The following is a 19339-nucleotide window of genomic DNA, read 5'->3' as shown; positions in this document are numbered from 1 at the left end:
AGGTGGGCGGATCACCTGAGGTCAGGAGTTCAAGACCAGACTGACCAACATGGTGAAACCCTGTTGCTACTAAAAATACAAAAAAATTAGCTGGGCATGATGGTTGGCGCCTGTAATACGAGCTACTCAGGAGGCTGAGGCAGGAGAATCACTTGAACCCGGGAGGCGGAGGATACAGTGAGCTGAGATTGCGCTACTGTACTCCAACCTGGGCAAAAGAGCAAGACTCTGTCTCAAAAAAAAGAAAAAATGTGGTACTTATCCACCATAGAGTACTATTCAGCCATGAAAAAGAATGAGATCCAGTCATTTGCAATGACATGGATGGAACTGGAAGTCATTATGTTAAATGAAATAAAACAGGCACAGAAAGACATATACTGCATGTTCTCACTTATTTGTGGGATGTAAAAATCAAAACAAACTCATGGAAATAAAGAGTAGAAGGATTGTTACCAAAGGCTAGAAAGGGGAGTGGGGTGTGTGTAGGAGGGTAGGTTAATGGGTCCAAAAATTAGAAATAATAATATCTAGTATTTGACAGCACAACAGGATGATTACAATCAAAATAATTGTACATCTTAAAATAACTAAGAGAGTATCATTGGATTGTTTGTAACACAAAGGGTAAATGCTTGAGGGGATGGATACCCCATTCCCCACGACGTGATTATTACCCATCACATGCCTGTATAAAAAATCTCAGGTATTCCATATATATATACATAAAATGTACCCACTACATATATATATATAATGTACCCACTATATATATATATATTATGTACCCACAAATACTAAAAATTAAAAATAAAGAATCTGCTTTTTCTGATCTACAAATTCAACAAAGAGAAAAAAAATGCTTTTCTATGTAACACTTTCATCTATCATGAAATACATATTAAGTAAAACCCCTTATACATGAGTTATTTCCAAAATTTGTAAAAAGTTGCTTTAAGTGATTAAAGTCATAAAATAATGGCTAGTGTGAAAATTACTGACAGTTCATATTAGCTGATGTAAATGAATCTCAGCAAAATGCTCGGTATAAAAGTTCATTTTATGTACAAACCTGTGAATATGCTAAAAAACATTCCATCATCTACCTTAAATGGGTGAATTGTAGGGTATGTGAATTATATCTCAATAAAGCTGGGTTTTAATTTTTTTAAAAAGCATAAAAACACACCAAAAAAAAAAAAAAAAAGCTCAATGTAATGCCTGTTGGTTAAGATGAACTATTCCACTTGTTCACCTAATGGCTAATGCAGAGTTCATTCACACAATTCATTCTGGCAGTTTTCTTAAAGTCCAAATACAAAACAATGCTTTTGCTTGGTATTTTTATCGTTTGGCTGCCTTTTTTTCCCATTTGTGTTTTTGTTTCCTGTTTTTTGTTTCATGAACAAAGCAAGTACAGACTATACCAACCCCAGGAGCCAAAAGTTGCCAATAAGTTGGTAGGTAGTGTTGCCCCAAGGAATGCAATCAATTCATCATTCATTCACTTTCTCCTTCATTCAATAATATTTATTGATTATCAGTTTGTTCAAGACACCAGGGATGCAGTGGTGAAAAATACTGACAAAGTCAGGTTTACTCTCTCTTGGTATCATGCTGCTGCCAATTCATTGGTAACTTTGGGGGGCACTGAGATGGGTGAATTACCACTTTCTACCCCGAGTCTGTGGTACATGAAATAAAGAGTAAATGCATAAAATAAATCTTTAAAGATTTGTCTAAGAGGGTCCATAAACTATTTCCTCTAGGTATTTTTACTATTAAAAAATCCCATCAATTAGATGCAAAGTCATAATCACACTTCCTCTGTTATTACTAGTGTAGATATAGACTATAACAGCTAGAGCCCAACATTTCGAATATTTTAACTAAGATAGAAAAGGTTGCCAGTAGGTCCAGGAAAGGGAGAAGTTGGGAATGCTGAGAAAGTCCTCCCAAAGGAAACCATATCCCATGCTGAGCTCTCTATATTCACCTAAAAAGTGATCATGTCAGACACAGTTTGAAATTATGAACTCTTATTATATAAATGGGGAAATACTGTGACCTAAAACAGACCAAAACAATTTCATTACATGAACAACCATGGCATTATTTCTATAGAACCAGAGAATATGTTACATCATTTCATTATTAATTTAATAACACAGAAGTGGGAGATAACATGATGACTTCAAAATGTGTCTTACTTGTTACAAAAGCTGAATGGTAATATCCACAAGAGATCCAGGAGACAGGTTTTCCAATGGTCACTTGATGAGGGACACAGACATTAGTTACATTTTTTAAACCAATTTGCCCTAGGCAATTGTCACCCCACATAAAAAGTCTTCCATCCTCTACAAAGAAAAATACAAGGGGGAGAAAAGGTTTTAAAAGGTAGTCAGGCTCTGAAGCTATTATACTTCCAAAAGACCATTTATTTTATAGTTCATAAAAATTATGTATCTTAACAATAAAGTACTACTAAGACATTTACACCAGTTAGCTACTTAAGAGTTCAATTTATATTGTGAAATACTTCTATAATGATAAAGAACACAGAACAGCCTGATTGTAAATCACTTTAGTCCTGGCCATATTTTTATCTCAATAGCAAAGACAGAATGCCCTTTCCTACAATCACCCTTTCCCATTCTAATGTCTCTAAACAGAAATATTCTCCTCCTTCCAAGCAGTCTACCTGCAACTGAACTGAAAGACAGCACAGGTCACATTAGACACCTGCAGGTCAAAAAAGCCTGGAAGACCTTGCTCTTGAGAGCGCTGTGGAAATGATGTTTTGGAAAAAAGAAGAGAAGAAATGTATTCCACTGCATATTTTTTTCCTTACAATTTAAACCTGAAAACACAGAAGCTAGCCTTAGAGGATGAAGATATAATATCATGTAAAACATCTCAAAAATAGGTAACTTATATAATTTCTGATAAGGGTTTTGATGTCAGAAAAAATCTAGGAAAAATATTTTAGAAAGGAATTCTCAAGATTTATTTATATATTTTAAATAATTTAAATTTTGAAGTGGTTTAGTAATGCAAAACAAATAAATGAAAATAACAACTGAAAGGATGTCAAAATGCTAACTTAAGGGCTGACAAAATCCAAAGGATAGAGCTTCAGATACAACTCTGACTTTCCTGATAGAGTAACACCGGATGTTACATAGTCTCCTGCTTGAAACAAAGCAGCTAACCAGCAGCTTCAGTGAGATCAAGCTGATCTTGGCTCCAAATTTTAAAGAAATGTCTCATATGGGCTTTTGGTAGGGAGGGCAGAGAGGTACAATGACTGTTACAAATCACATTTTAACACCATATGCTGCAATAGATTTCTGTGGATGTTTCTGATAGCAACTTCAGCTAAAACTGTAAGTAGAACTTTAAGAGCACACAATGAAAATAATATTTAAGAATATCTAAAGGAGTAGATGGAGAGCATAGCTTAGAGCTTATTTGCCAATTACTTTTTAAATGTATATTTAAATAAGCACAAATAAGCATAAAATAAGCATAAATAAGCATAAAATTGCAGTATGTCAAGATTTAAAGTTATATTTTAAATGTTTTCTGAAAACACATAGATAGTCAATGAAAGAAAACTAAACAGCAATGCTCCCTTCAGTTTACCGAGTTGGCATATATTGATCTACAGGAAAGGAATGTGTCCCAGACTGAAAAAGAAACAAGCCTCACCAGTTAGGGCAGCTGAAGTATCAGATCCAGCAGAGAGCTGTTTAATCTTATGCTCGGATGTAAAAAAGCTAATTACATGAAAAGTGTTTCTTTCTTCAGTGTCACCCAGCCCCAACTGTCCTTCCTCATTTCCACCAGTTGCATATACATTGCCTCCTTCTGCACATGGAAAAGAAAACATCAACAGACTATAGAGTCCCCCTTTTTATGAGACAGGTCAGTGTATAGCAGCGATTTCCTCTTTTAACAGTGAAGAAAGTTGAAAGCTATCATTATCCTATTATTTGGGAGACAACTTCATTTCATCGTCAAAATACAGCAAAACAAGCAAGGTCACATATTTTTGTGAGATGTTAGAAATCAATCTAGAATGTAACTAGCAACTGAAATGAACAGAATGAATGGAACGTATTTCTTGCTAATATAGTACTTTATTAATTCAGAGTAAAAACAAGGAAAGTAACTTCCAAACTAGTTTAAAATGCAAATCTATTTTAAAAGAGATGTGTCCATTAATTTTAACTTCTGTACCCATTAAAGCTAAGATATAGTATAAATAAGTAAAACGAGGCAAATCCAAGAAGAATCTAATTAGAAACATGATAATTCTATGTTGTATTCATTTTAACTTCCTAGCTAAATAAGAAGTCACTATAGCACTCTGTTTAGGAGGAAAGACTCCAGAGCCAGACTGCTTGGGTGCAAATTCTGGCTTACCACTTACCAAAGCTGTGGGACCTTGGGCAAGCCATAACCTCTGTGTGCCTCATTTGTCTCATCTATAAAATGGGAATAATAATAGTACCTACTTCATAAGAGTTGTTATGAAGACTGAATTAGCTGAGATTTGTAAAATTCTTAGAACAGCATTTGGCTCATTTAAAGTACGTAAAAATGTTTGTTAATTACTCTGTTAATTAAATAAAAAGTACATCATGCCTAGATTATACACATTTCCAGTAAGTTGTAAATTAATGAAGATTTTTAACACATAATTAGTTAGCTACGTCATAAACATATACACGAAGTTGAAGCCTTGCTAAATTATAGGGTGAAATGAGGGCAGAATCAGCCTGAGTTAGTAAAAATTTTAAAGTTATTGTTATTTTTATTTTTTGTTTTTAAGAAAAGAGGAAACCTAATTGGGGAAACAAGATTAGCTTTCAAATGGAAAATACATACAAGGTCACAAGAAATTGGAGTGCACAATTTAACACACATGGAGCAAACCAGAGTTGGTGAGATTGAAATAATTCAAACAAATAAATGAACACAAAGTTGAACAGTCACAAAATGTTCCATGGAAGAAGTAACACTTAATGGGATCTCAAAAGATAATCCGAAAAGCCTAAGAGAAAGAGAAAAGACACTTCAGAAAGGGAAAGGTATGGAGAGGTGGAGAGCAGCTGACACAGTGAAAACATCCTGAAGACAGAATAAGTGGTTGGGGGCGCGGGGCAGGGGCAGGGGGAAGGTGGTAGGAAGAACTGCTCAGTGGTCAGGTCCTGGAGGTCTAGTTGTTACCGCAGCATTTGCTGAAGATACTACTCTTTCTCTATTGAATTTCGCATCTCTGCCAAAAATCAAGTGGGCATATATATACGGGTCTACTTGCAGACTCTATTCTGTTCCATTAATCTTTGTCTATCTTTTTGCCAATACCACACCGTCTTGATTACGGCAGCTTTACAGTGAGTCTTGAAATCAGGTAGTGCCAGTCCTCTAATTTTGTTATTTTTCAAAATTGTTTTGGCTCTTCTATGTCAATTGTTTTCCATATAAATTTTAGAAGCACTTTGTTAATTTCTACAAACACACATACACACACAAAAGCTGGTATGGGTTTTGATGGGAATTGTGCTCGCTCACATCAACAGCCTTCCGGGTGCCTTCCACTCAACCTTAGTAAGGAAGAGTTCTAGAAGAGCAAGAACAGGAATAACCAGCCCCTAAGGTGGACACACAGGTTAGGAGATGCTGTCCCATGATATAATCCAAGAAAAGAAGCTTTTTCTTCAGCCATTTGACATTTATGTGTATATTTGCAAAGGCAAATGTGTACTAGCCATTGACATTTTCAAAAACCCTAATTTTACTGTTGCCAAAGTATAATCTCTATTAATTTTACAAAACCACGTTACTGGAATGAGACCTCAGTTCTCAAAGTCAGGCAGGAAATCATACAGGTTGAGCACTATACCTGTTGACACCAGGGTGTGGTTCCTTCCACAGGCAGCTAATTTCACCTTTTCAGGTTCTAGAGCTAAAAATATTTAAAAATGGGACAATTATTTTACAGCAATGAAAATGAACAGTAGTCCAGGACAAATGGTAACTAAATGATAGAACCGAGATTTAATAGCAGGCTTGTCTGATTCCAAAGTCAATGTTCTTAACTAGCAAACCAGAGGTTTTCAGAACTGGTTGTGTACCATCATAACCAGTGGAGCTTGAATACAATATAGATATCTTAGCCCCATCCCTAGGGAATCTGAGTCAGTGGGTCTAAAGTAGGGGCTAGACATCTATATATGTATATTTTTAAACTCCACAGGTAGGCCAGGTGCGGGGGCTCACACCTATTATCCCAGCACTTTGGGAAGCTGAGACGGGCGGATGGCTTGAGCTCAGGAGTTCCAGACCAGCCTGAGCAACACGGTGAAACCCCATCTCTACAAAAAAACACAAAAATTAGCTGGGTGTGGTGGTGCATGCCTATAGTTTCAGCTATTCGGAGAGGGGGTGCTGAGGTGGGAGGATGGCTGGAGCCCAGGAGGTTGAGGCTGCAGTAATCAGAGATCACGCCACTGCACTCCAGCTTGGGCAACAGAGCGAGACCCTGTCTCAAAAAAAAAAAAAAAAAAACTTCACAGGTAGTTAATATGTGCTGAGACTCACTGTATTCTATTATGCTTCCTCCTCACCAATCTGATCCCTTACCTAACCTGCCATCACCGTTATCAAGCTCACCTTCTACCACATTCAATGAAAAACTGAAAGACCAATATTGATAGGTATACACCTATGAATCAAAGTTGTTCATTCATTCATCTACATATTCAAAAAACATTTAGAGAACATCTCCTAAGTGCTTGACATAGGGGCTGCAAAAAGATGACTGAGATAGAATTCTTGGTCTCAAGGATCCCATAGTCTAAACAATTCTGTTAGCTTCTCTATTAGATAAGATATTTGAGAGTAAGGGTCATGGTCACTGTGAATATCCCCAAGTGCTTAGACTGTGCTCAATAAATACTTTTTGAACACATGGAATACTTTAAAAGTTCCATAACAATTCCCATAAACAGCATGAATATGACAAGCTACACTGATATTTTGAGCTGAAATTAAAATTTAGCCAGGAAGATAAAAAATACTGCTCTTACTACATCTCAAGGAATCTCCATCATCCTTTCAAGTTTAGCTGATGTTCACAGGTTATACCCAAACAGAGGTTTTGCATATAACATCCAGAAAGCTTTGTAAGGGTATTATATATCTAACATTTTCTGGAACACTCCTGATTTCAAATATTTTGTCCTGTTGTTCTTTTACACTAGTACTAATCAATCCCTAGTCTCGATGTTTTGTTTACTTCACCTAGTGACTATATAAAGCGGATAAGTATGTTTTATAAAACCAGCAACTAAATAGAAGCATAATGTCCACAACTCTATTAAATGAGAAAAGCTCAAAATTCTAACATACGTTTGTTCTCTGTATATACAATAACAGTAATATGTAAGTAGTTTTACAAACAAGCAAAAAAAAAAAAAAAAAAAAAAAGGAGGGGGGATGTTCAAATGCAATACTGTAAAATCATTACTTCCTTTGTGGTGCCTGGACTTAAAATCAATCTGATTTTTAGACCCTAACATACAAAAGCAGTTCTGAATATCATATAAAAGATAAGTTAAATGCTAATAATATTCAAGCAAATGTCAGAAAATAAACAACTAAAGGCTTTATTATTTATGACATTAAAGAACTACACAGTCAACATAAAAACACTTTATACAGTTTGTGAAAAGGTAAAAAGATCTCAAACCTTTGACACATGTTGGCTTGGTGATGGCTGCCTTTGATCCCAATCCTAACTGACCCCAGTTGTTACTACCAAACACGTAAAGTTTATTATTTCCTGGTGGGACGGAAAAAGAAATAATCAACTGAAGCATTTTTCACACAATGTAAGATGAGTCATCACAAAGCAATAAAAAGCTATACTTTTTAAATGTCACTGCTTTTCTGTGTTGAAACAAGTTACCTTGTTCATCTATGTATAACCAGATTCTATTAGGTGGGAAAGAGTTTCTAAAATTATACAGTAACAGTTTTTTAATTATATTGAAATAGATTCATTTCAAGAAAGTTGTGTGTATAGAAAATCATACTTAAATATACTAAAGAAACTTAAAATTTAAAAGACACTCCTGATGACTTATTTTGTGAAGAATTCTCTGGCAAAGTAAAAAACAACACATATTTTCAACATGTTTAAAACACAGCAGCGTATCTATAACATTATATTTAGAATTTTCTAAGTATTACTGTCCTCATTCAGGATTGTAATACTAACCGGTAACAACAGCAGTATGTTCATCTCCACATGACAGATGTACAGGGACATCATTTTTAAACCAGAATTTACTGGGATTATTTTCAGCAAATTTGCTTTTCCCAAATGTAAACACAGCACCCGAATCTGCAAATATAAGATGGTCTCTATTTTATAATTTTTACTATGTTGCCTGTTATTTAAATACCTTTTCAGTAATTTATCCATACAAACCTCTTGTTTCATGACAGCTTTGCCCCCACTCTGGCAATGTTTAAGCCTTCCTTCTTCCACCTTAATTCAGTCTTTCTTATTCCTCAGACTCCATTATAGTTTTATCTCTGAAATCTACTAGATTGAACATGTATTACTCATATACTGGCACAAAGTAAGAAATACACTATCACAAGGAAGGCAGTCATCTATTACTAATAGTTCTGCTGTCACCAAGTAGATGTCTATTCCCTGGAATGAAATGGTACAATTTGTGCTAGTCTTGCTCTGGTTAACACCTCATGGTCTGGCCTCTGACTGAGAGCTTTTCTCGAAACACAAAAACAGGACAGTACTTAGCTTCCTCATTAACTTCATCAGGATATCTATGGGGAGAGTCTCTATCAGTCAATTTGGATTTTCTCTGGTCCAGTTTTTCCAAGGAACCTCCAGCGTTCTTATGCAAGGGAAACGACGTTAGCCCAAATGGTGAACTCTTTTTATTTTTGTAGAGACAGGGTCTCACTCTGTCACCCAGGTTGAAGCGCAGTGGCCTAATCACAGCTAACTGCCGCGTCGACCTCCTGGGCCCAAGCAATCCTCCCACCTCAGCTCCAGAGTAGCTAGGACTATAGGCATGTGCCACCATGTCCGGCTAAATTTTGTAATTTTTGCACAGACGGGGTTTTAGCATGTTGCCCAGGCTGGTCTCAAACTCCTGGGCTTAGGCTCAGGTCTCAAACTCCTGGGTTCCTGCCTCGGCCTCCCAAAGTGCTGGGATTACAGGCGTGAACCACGACAACTGGACAAAATGGTGAACTCTTACTTTCTCTGTTGATAATCCCAATGAATACCCATAAAACCAGAGACAGCACAGAGAGAAACAAATTACTCCACCACTATCTCTTTCATTTGAACCAAGGAAAGCAACTAAAGAAAAAACAAAACAAAAAAAAAAAAACAGGCTTTAAAGGCAACTAGGTATTCAAAGTTGTAAGGATTAAATGAGATGACATGAATAAAAAACTTAGCTCAGGGCCTAGCATCCTCAAAGTGGTAGCTCATAGCTGCCTCTGTAAACTCTTCCTCCACCATAAGAGTTGGAAATGATCACTGGCTTCTCTGAACTATGTGATTTGTAGAATTTATATGGCAAATAATTGTGCTACCTAGCAATCTCTCTAGTTAAACTGTTACACAAATCAGCAAAATTACAAATCTCAGCAAGATTTGTGTAACAGTTTGATTAGAAAGCTTGGTAGGTAGCATAATATGTAAGATGAGGTCCTCACAAAGCAATAAAAAGCTATACTTTAAAAATGTTGGCCAGGTGTAGTGGCTCACGCCTGTAATCCCAGCACTTTGGGAGGCCTAGGCGGGTGGATCACTCGAGGTCAGCAGTTTGAGACCAGCCTGGCCAACGTGGTGAAACCCCGTCTTGACTAAAAATGCAAAAATTAGCCGGGTATGGTGGTGGGCACCTGTAATCCCAGCTGTAATCCCAGCTACTTCGGGGGCTGAGGCAGGACAATTGCACGAACCCCAGGGGCAGAGGTTGCAGTGAGCCAAGATAGCGTCATTGCACTCCAGCCTGGGCGATAGAGTGAGACTCCGTCTCCAAAAAAAAAAAAAAAAAAGTCACTGCTTTTCTGTGTTGAAACACAGAGTTCACCATTTGTTACCCCAAATGTTGTTTTTTTCCAACTATTTTCTAAGGTTACAGAGGGTATAAACTGTCTGCACTACCCATACTGCCTAGCACAAAGTAGCCATTGTGTGTTCTACTTTTCACACAGAAAGGGTCCCCCTTACACACATGTATATTCGTAACTGTTCAATGTTTTGTTTAGGAATTCATCATAATGGTGAGTAGGTAGTCAAATATAACTTTCGACATTGTTAATATAAAAGACAGGTTACCCAAGTCATCAGCAAAGGAGCACTTCAGCTTTTCCTGATTTCTGAGAATTCAGAATGTTTAGGGATCCAGTATAAAATGAAAAGATCCTCTCAACACAGCTACTCAGGAAGTTTCTAATTCTCATCTTACTCATGCACTACAGTCAGTCATAGAGATGTCTTTTTCTCTTTCCAGAAACAGTACATGGGAAAGGATGGTTTATCTTTCCCCCCAAAACATCATCACAAAATGCCACGGTCCTAGGAGATTGGGAGGGGAGTACACGGGGATGTTGAGATTTAACATTCTTACATCAAGTCATTACCTGATTTGAGTAGTATTCACAAACTGTTGTGGCACAGGATCATTTTGAAGAGAGACTAATTAGCAGTTCCCAAAAACCATTTAAACACACACATACACCAAATAGTAGGCCAGGTCCAGCTTCTGGGGAAATCCCAAGGGGGGTGATCACACATAAACTAATTTGTACCAGAAAGGAAAACATGGCGAATATAAGTATTAATAATAAATATTAATATGCAAGAGACTAGCCACTGTGGACAACTTTTTGAGAACCATTGTGAGGCATCTCAGTTCGACTAGGATCTAGAACAGACTCTGAGTTTCCCCAGAATGAATTATTTTAACATTTTAACTGTTTTGTCCTGGCTCCCCTGGCTTCCCTGATACCCTCATCCCAAGCCAAGGTTTGGTGGCTCTGCTCTGGCCCTGTAACATCTACTGTGAATTTGTATGGTCATTTTGTTCACCTTCCTGTATGTCTCACTAAATTGTGAACTGCAGGACAGGAATCTAAGTTCCGGCCAGGAGCATGGAAGAAAACATACATATTTCAGTGAGGGTATAATTCTGCTCAAACCCAGTGTTTTTTCAACATGGTCGTGACCTATTAGTGGGTCAGAAAATCAATTCAGTGGATCACGATCAGCATTTTAAAAGAATGCATTATCAAAAAGCTGTGTGCGGAATCTAAGTGGTTAGAACAAGGACTGCATCACGAGACATCTATTTCTGTTACACGGTACGTATGGGGTATCGGGTCACAATGTCAAAAGTATTTCTAACTATAGAGCTCAGAAAAAAAGGCTAAAAAACACTCGCTAAAGGGTCCCTCTTCTTCCTCTTTTCCAATTTATTTCCTGTATCCCCTTTTACCACACAACCCTGATCACTCACTCTTTATCGCATTCAATACATAACCGGGAGCTCAGGCCCTCCAAAGTGCACAAGTCTGGAGTCTGCACTTTGGGGAGTTTACAGATAGGTAAAAAGTGTCCCTGCCTGGCCGGGCGCAGTGGCTCACACCTGTAATCCCAGCACTTTGGAAGGCTGAGGCGGGCTGATCACCTGAGGTCAGGAGTTCGAGACCAGCCTGACCAACATACAGAAACCCTGTCTCTACTAAAAATACAAAATTAGCCAGGCGTGGTGGCGCAGGCCTGTAATCCCAGCTACTCGGAGGCTGAGGCAGGAGAATCGCTTGAACCCGGGAGGTGGAGGTTGCGGTGAGCCGAGATCGCGCCATTGCACTCCAGCCTGGCAACAAGAGCGAAACTCCGTCTCAAAAAAAAAAAAAAAAAAAAGGTGTCCCGCCTTCAAGAATCTCATCAAAAGCTTATTTTAAAAACATAAGAAAGTCAGGCACCCTCTTTCCCGTTCTCCTCCATCCTGTTCTTCCCGTGCGGTCCTCTGCCCTCAGTCATTCGTGGAGCGCAACCAGCGATCCCGCCCCAGTCCGGCCGCCAAGCCTCCGGCCTGTCCCCTCACAGGGCCGATCCGGAGGCGGGGCCCGCCCGCCCGCGGACCCTCCCTCCCGGCCTTCCGCCATCGGCGCGGGCGCGACTCACCGGGCAACGGCTCTTCGGGCTCCTTCATGCCAAGGGCGGTACGGGCAGCCTGCGCCTGGGCCAGGAAGCTGTAGAGGACGGTTTGGTCGGGGCTAAGGCAGCTACTCCGCCCCGACGCGGGCCGCAAAAGCCCTCCAGTTCGGCGTGGCGAAACTCCGTGGATCAACGGACAACCACGCGCCCGGAAGTCAACAAACAGCCGCTAGGTGCAATGGGGGCGGAGCTTGGGAATGCAAGGCGGGGCAGGCGCCGTTGGGGAGGGAACGGAGGCCGGTAACGGCTAGTAACGGGTAGACTCAGGCACAGCGGAGGGGCGGTAGAGACTACGCGCCCTCTGGCGTCCTGGAGCAGAGAGGCGGCCACGCCGCGCAGTGATGCCCTGGAGTCAACGCCCTCGTGCCGCTGGAGGTCCAGGCGCCGCAGGGACCCTGCCATGAGTGGCAGACGTCACAAATCTCATACCCCGTGACATAAGCAAACATCGACACATAATTATGACACTACTTGTAATAGTGACCAGCTGAAACATTAAAGGAGATAAGCACTCTGCTAAAGGCATCCCCAGCATCTAAACCAAGGTCTGGCCTATATTGAATGCTCATTACGTATTTATTGACCAAATGAGTACTATTACAACCCTGTAAAGTGGTTAATGTCACCCCTGTTTAAGCATGTGGAGATTATACAATAAGAGATCTGGAGTCTAGCGCAGCTAGTCCAGCCTGTAGTCAACAGAAAGTAAAAGCTGAGGTGTATGTGGTCCACTACTCACAGAACATGCACAAGGGGGTTCACCAGCAGCACAACATCATTGCTGTAGAATTTGCTCAGCGATGTTATATGATGCAGGGCTTCCCGTGCATCAACATTTGGCTATCATGAAATAAAGAAGCAAAAAGCCATCTTCCAGGATGAGCAGATTTATGTACACTTGGTAGTTGTGGACATGAGCTCTAGAATCAGACACAACTGGATTCAGAGATCCCTGAATTACTCGTGTGTGTTACCAACTCTTTCTCAGGAAGTTTGCATTAACATGATGAGGGGACATTAAACTATTAGTTACACAAATAATCCTTTACTTACAAAGCAATCTGGAGGTTACGAAGGAAGTGTTTAACAAGAAGCATTGACCTGGTGTAGAAGGTTAACAAAGGCTTATCTGAAGAAAGAACATTAAATCTAAGAACTGGGGAAAGAGAAGCCAGGAGGGGGAGAGAGCTCTTGGCAGAGAGTAAATTGTGTATAGAGGTTTGTAAGGAGCTTGACTCTTTAAAGGAACACCAAGAGGCGAGGCTGGTTCCTAGCAAGGTGGCAAGGTCTTGGGCCTATTAAGGATCTGAGATTTTATACTAAAGGCACTGTGAAGCCACTGAGAAGTTTTAGGCAGTAGAACAACAGAACAGGATCAGTTATGTGTGTCCCTGAAATCATTCTGCCTGGTCTGGATGCTATGTAGAGAATAAACTAGAGCAGTGAGAAGGGTTCAGAGGCTATTGCAGAATTTCAGATATGTGGTCAGGATGACTGGGAGTACAGTTCATTGGTGCCAGAGAGGAGTAGAAAGATTTGAAAATATTTTAGGTTGTAGAGTCAACAGGAAATGGTTTCTGACTATTGACTCCTACCTAGACAGTGCTGGACTACCAAACAGTTCTAGAACAACAGCAAAGACGGGGCCCTAAATTATTTTGAAAAGGATTTAATATTCATTTTTAGAGCATCATAATTGTTACTATGGGAAAATTGGAATTTTAAAAGATTTACTTTATGATACGCAGTCATTTTTTTTTATTTCAAAATACAGTAAGGCACATTTTGGTGCTAAGCATCCCAGAAGATATTGATGCAGCCCTACTCCAAGGTTTCCAACATAAGCAAATAGCAGGAGGGGGGCACCATTTACTGAGATGGGGAACACTGAAGAAAGAGCTGGTGACATTGGAGTTAGGTAAATGGGGCAAGAAGAGCATAATGAGTTCATCCTTGAGCACACTAAAACATCAAATTGGAGGTGCTGAGCAGGTAATTGGTGAGCAGAAGCCCCAGAAGAAAGCACATATTCGAGGAATGACTGGGTCTATATAGTGAAAGCAGGCTTGAGATACTTGCAACACTGGAAAGTGACTGTAGAATTGAGGCAGTAGAATAGCGTTGGGAGTCAGGAAACCTAAGGCCAATTCATGCTGACTTCCTAAAACTAAATCAAAAGGAAAACCCCAACTTTCCACACCTAAGTAACAAAAGAACCAGAGGCTACTCCCTTTTCAACCACGACCCCCTTTTTCTGCGTGGCAGACGGAAAGTTGAAAGTATCTCTGATTAGTTGCTTTTTGCAACCAATCAGACATTTGCATAGGAGTATAACGCTGTAACTTCACTTTAGCCTCTGATTGGTTGCTTTCCACAACCAATCAGATACTTGAATAGGGTGTAACCTTTGTAACTACACTTCAGCCTCTGATCGGTTGCAAGGCCACTACTTCATTTACATAGTAACCAATGGGAAATGTACCAATGGTTACTTGGGAATGGCACCAAGTAACCAATGGGAAACCTCTAGAGGGTAATAAAACCCCAGAAAACTCTGTAAAGGGACTCTTGAGCCCCTGCACTAGGGCATGCCCCCACCATGGGGTTTTGCCACATTGCCCAGGCTGGTCTTAAACTTCTGAGCTCAAGCAATCTGCCCACCTCAGCCTTCCAAACTGCTGGGATTACAGGCGTGAGCCACTGTGCCTGGCCATCTATACTATTGATATATATGATCCAGAGCTATATAATATATATTGCAACCCCAGGCCATGAATTGGCACTGGTTCATGGCCTGTTAGGAACAGGGCTGCAGAGCAAGTGAAACTTCATCTGTATATACAGCCACTCCCCACCACCCAAGCTCCACCCCCTTGTCAGATCTGTGGTGGCATTAGTTTCTCATAGGAGTGTGAACCCTATTGTGAACTGCACATGGGAGGGATCTAGGTTGTGTGCTCCTTATGAGAATCTAACGCCTGATGATCTGTCATTGTTTCTTATCACCCCTAAATGGGAACCCTCTAGTTGCAGGAAAACAAGCTCAGGGCTCCCACTGATTCTACACTATGTTGTATATTTGTATATAACATAATGTATGCCAACATACATTTGTATATTTCATTATATATTACAATGTAATAATAATAGAAATAAAGTGCACAATGAATGTAATGTGCTTTAATCATCCCAAAACCATCCCCACCCCTCCCCTCACCCCCCATCCCCGGTCAGTGGAAAACTTGTCTTCCACAAAACTAGTCTCTGGTGTCAAAAAGGTTGTGGACCACTGATATATATATATATATGATATATATATATAGCTATGCTGTAGCCCTAGATTTTATATATATATATATAAATATACATATATTATATATATAAAATATAACATAATGCTATCGTCTATCTCAGAAGGTGGTTGTGAAATATTAGGTAATGCATGCAAAACTTGTAGCTTGGTGCCTGGAATGATGGAGCACTCAACAGTGTTAGCTATTAATAAGGCAAAGGCAGCTCACTGTATTCGTCAGCATAACCCATGCTATGCTGCAGCTCAAACAACACCCAAATCTCAGTGGCTTGACACAAAGAAGTTTCTTTCTCACTAATGCTACATTTCCAATGTGAGTCAATTGGAGGATCTGCTCTAGCTGCTCAAGCAGGGACTCAGGCTACATATGGAAGTTCAACTACCTTGTAGCAACACCATATACAACTCATGACCTCTTTGGTTGCTGTAGCAGGGCAAGAGAGAGAGGAAGTTAGAAATGAAATGTTTAAGGCTGTGCACGGTGGCTCATGCCTGTAGTCCCAGAACTTTGGGAGGCTGAGGTGGGTGGATCGCCTGAGGTCAGGAGTTCAAGACCAGCCTGGCCAACATGGTGAAACCCTGTCTCTACTAAAAGTACAAAAAATTAGCTGGGCGTGGTGGCGGGTGCCTGTAATCCCAGCTACTCGGGAGGCTGAGGCAGGAGAATCACTTGAACTCGGGAGGCGGAGGTTGCAGTGAGCCGAGATGGCGCCACTGCACTCCAGCCTGGGCAACAAGAAGAAAACTGTCTCAAAAAAAAAAAAAAAAAAAAAAGAAATAAACTGAAATGTTTCAGGCCACAAGTAACATGTTTCTCCTTCTCACAACCCATTGGCTGGATTTAGTGTCACGTGCCTCTGTGCACTGCAGAGAGGCTGGGAAATGTGGACATTCAGTAAGTAGTAAACATCTCTGCCACAATCCCCGCAGTCAGATGGTTTCAGCCTGTGAAGCCACCTCCCTCGTGTTGGAGAAGGCAGGTATAATTTTATATATCTTAACGGTCATGCACGCTTTTGATGTCCCCTTCATACACGGCCAAATATTCCTCTAGGCACGTGCCCCACGCCCAGCTAGTTTTTGTACTTTTAGTAGAGATGGGGTTTCACCATGTTGGCCCGGATGGTCTTATTCTCCTGACCTCCTGATCCACCCACCTTGGCCTCCCAAAGTGCTGGGATTACAGGCGTGAGCCACCGCACCTGGCCAATTTTTTATCTTTAGTAGAGACGGGGTTTCTTCATGTTGACCAGGCTGGTCTAGAACCCCTGACCTCAAGTGATCCGCCCTCCTCAACCTCCCAAAGTGCTGGGATTACAGGCATGAGCCACTGCACCCAACCAGAAGTGACTCAAATTTTGACAAAAATGTATTATTTTGCTCTTCATGAATATATGACTGTCCTTCTCATGGTTTCCTTTTGCCTTTTCATAGTTTCCAGTTTTGCTCTTTGCCATGGTTGCAAAGAAAACAACTTTAAATCCTTGAGAATCAAATTAAAGTCAAGTCAGGAAACTTTTTCCTACTGAATATTGTAAGAGCATTTGTCAGGGGAATCCCCTGGCATCCAACCAGAACTCACCCTCACAAACTAGAGAATTTTCTCCAGGCAGATTACTATGTCCTACAAGGAAACCTCTACCTCTTTCTTGCATGATTTTTTTCCTTTTTTTTTTTTTTTGTTTGTTTGTTTGTTTTTTGTTTTCTGTTTTTTTGTTTTTGTTTTTTTTTGAGACGGACTTTCGCTATTACCTCCCTGGCTGGAGCACAATGTGCAATGGCACGATCTCAGCTCACTGCAAACTCTGCCTCCCTGTTCAAGTGATTTTCCAGCCTCAGTCTCTTGTGTAGCGGGGATTACAGGCACCCACCACTACGCCCAGCTAATTTTTGTATTTTTAGTAGAGACAGAGTTTCACCATGTTGGTCAGGCTGGTCTCAAACTCCTGACCCAGTGATCCACCCACCTCGGCCTCCCAAAGTACTGGGATTACAGGTGTGAGCCACTGTGCCTGGCCGATTTTTTTCCTTTACAATGAGAAATTCTCACTCTTAGATGCATTTTACAAAAACTACAATTGGTTTTGCGGGCGTAAGTGCACTGAAAGTTCTGTGTATAATACGAACAGAAGCCCTTTTTTTCCATTGAAAAGGTCACGTCAACTATGCACTCAGTTCACTTGAGATTATTTCTATTGGCAAAATACTCTAAGTTAAATATAATTAATGGAGAAAGATCATTTACTAGAGAAAAATTGGATTTAAATATTTGACATCTCAAGATTACTCTATCTAATCACCTCATAGCATCATCAGCTATGGCATTCAGATGAAGAGGAGGGCAAAATAAGGTGTAATCCTTGCCCTCAAGGATCTAAATTCTATGCTTAGGACCCAAACTATTCCAATGAATATGGTAAAATAGCACATGACCTAATCAAATCTTGATTTAGTCTTCATAATAAAACCAGAAGGAGGCTTATTTGGCTTAAAATTATAATTGATTTGATCCTTAAAGTCATTTGACCAAATGGATCCACTGGCCATTTTGTTTGGTTGTCATTCATTCATTCATCTACTTCACATTTCCTGGGCACTATGATGGGCTGGGCACTATGCTGAGCGTTGGAGATTTCACAGGAGACAAGTCAGCCCAATGGCTCGTTTCCATGGGTGGGTTTTGCCGGCCTTGTTTGTCGTGGGGTTGGGGGTGATCATGGAAATACCTAGAATAGTGTTGGAATAGCTTCTCTTCTCCACTCCCGAGAGTCAGCTATGGATCTGAAAGATGCTCAGGAGTCTGAGATGAGACTGAGGTGAGGTGAGAGGTGAGATGGTTTCTTTTCTTTTCTTTTTTTTTTTTTGAGACAGAGTCTCATTCTGTCGCCCAGGCTGGAGTGCAGTGGCGAGATCTCAGCTCACCGCAACCTCTGCCTCCCAGGTTCAGGCAATTCTCCTGCCTCAGCCTCCCGAATAGCTGGGACTACAGGTACCCACCACCACACCCAGCTAATTTTTTGTTGTTGTTGTTGTTTGTAGTAGAGATGGGGTTTCACCATGTTGGCCAGGACGGTCTCGATCTCTTGACCTCATGATCTGCCCACCTCGGCCTCCCAAAGTGCTGGGATTACAGGCGTGAGCCACCACACCTGGCCAGATGTTTTTTGTATTTTTAGTAGAGACTGTCCTGGCTAAGACGGGGAGCAGGGAAGAACATGAGGTAAAATTGTTCGAGTCGTCCAGAAATGCACATTTCCTGCAGTTTCTTTCCAAGTCTGGTGTTAAATGAACAAGCTCAAGTTCATGTGAACATGAACAAGGATGACTCAGGCTTAGAGAATGTTGGTAGCACAACACTGGCTGTAAATAATGGCAATGAAGGGACTTTTCTGACCCATTTGTGGACGAAAGATGGTAAGAGGTATTAATCTAGTCCAGGGATATCTAAACAGTTTTTGTGGTGCATCCTTATGATAAAATATTTTTGAACATGTGTGTGCTCTGAATATACGAATATTTATATTTCTGGAAATTATAGGCATATACTATACCTACTTATGAACATATAAAACATACGCAAAGAAAGAAAATTAGAAGGACAAGACCAAGATAAAAGAAACTGTTCAATAGAACAAAATGTTTATCTTTGTTACATTAATGTCATCTTGGGTTTTGTTATTTTTATGTTTTTTGTTTTTTTGAGACAGAGTCTCACTCTGTCGCCCAGACTGGAGTGC

The 19339-nt window shown here is 40.3% G+C and overlaps 1 protein-coding gene across 1 annotated transcript in view; it reads right to left on the bottom strand.

Moving 5' to 3' along the window:
* LOC101009872 (X-linked retinitis pigmentosa GTPase regulator) overlaps positions 1-12443 on the bottom strand; it is a 57911-nt gene extending 45468 nt beyond the window's left edge. Inside the window, 6 exon segments of the mRNA XM_031652509.1 lie at positions 2211-2360; positions 3715-3873; positions 5915-5977; positions 7763-7855; positions 8294-8419; positions 12257-12443. Coding sequence (XP_031508369.1) covers positions 2211-2360; positions 3715-3873; positions 5915-5977; positions 7763-7855; positions 8294-8419; positions 12257-12284 — 619 coding nt within the window. The 5' untranslated portion in view covers positions 12285-12443.
* Between the last annotated feature and the right edge of the window lie 6896 nt (positions 12444-19339).

Source organism: Papio anubis, chromosome 11, assembly GCF_008728515.1.
Source record: "Papio anubis isolate 15944 chromosome 11, Panubis1.0, whole genome shotgun sequence".
In the NCBI taxonomy this organism is placed as follows: Eukaryota; Metazoa; Chordata; class Mammalia; order Primates; family Cercopithecidae; genus Papio; species Papio anubis.
This window is presented reverse-complemented; position numbering and strand designations above follow the sequence as displayed.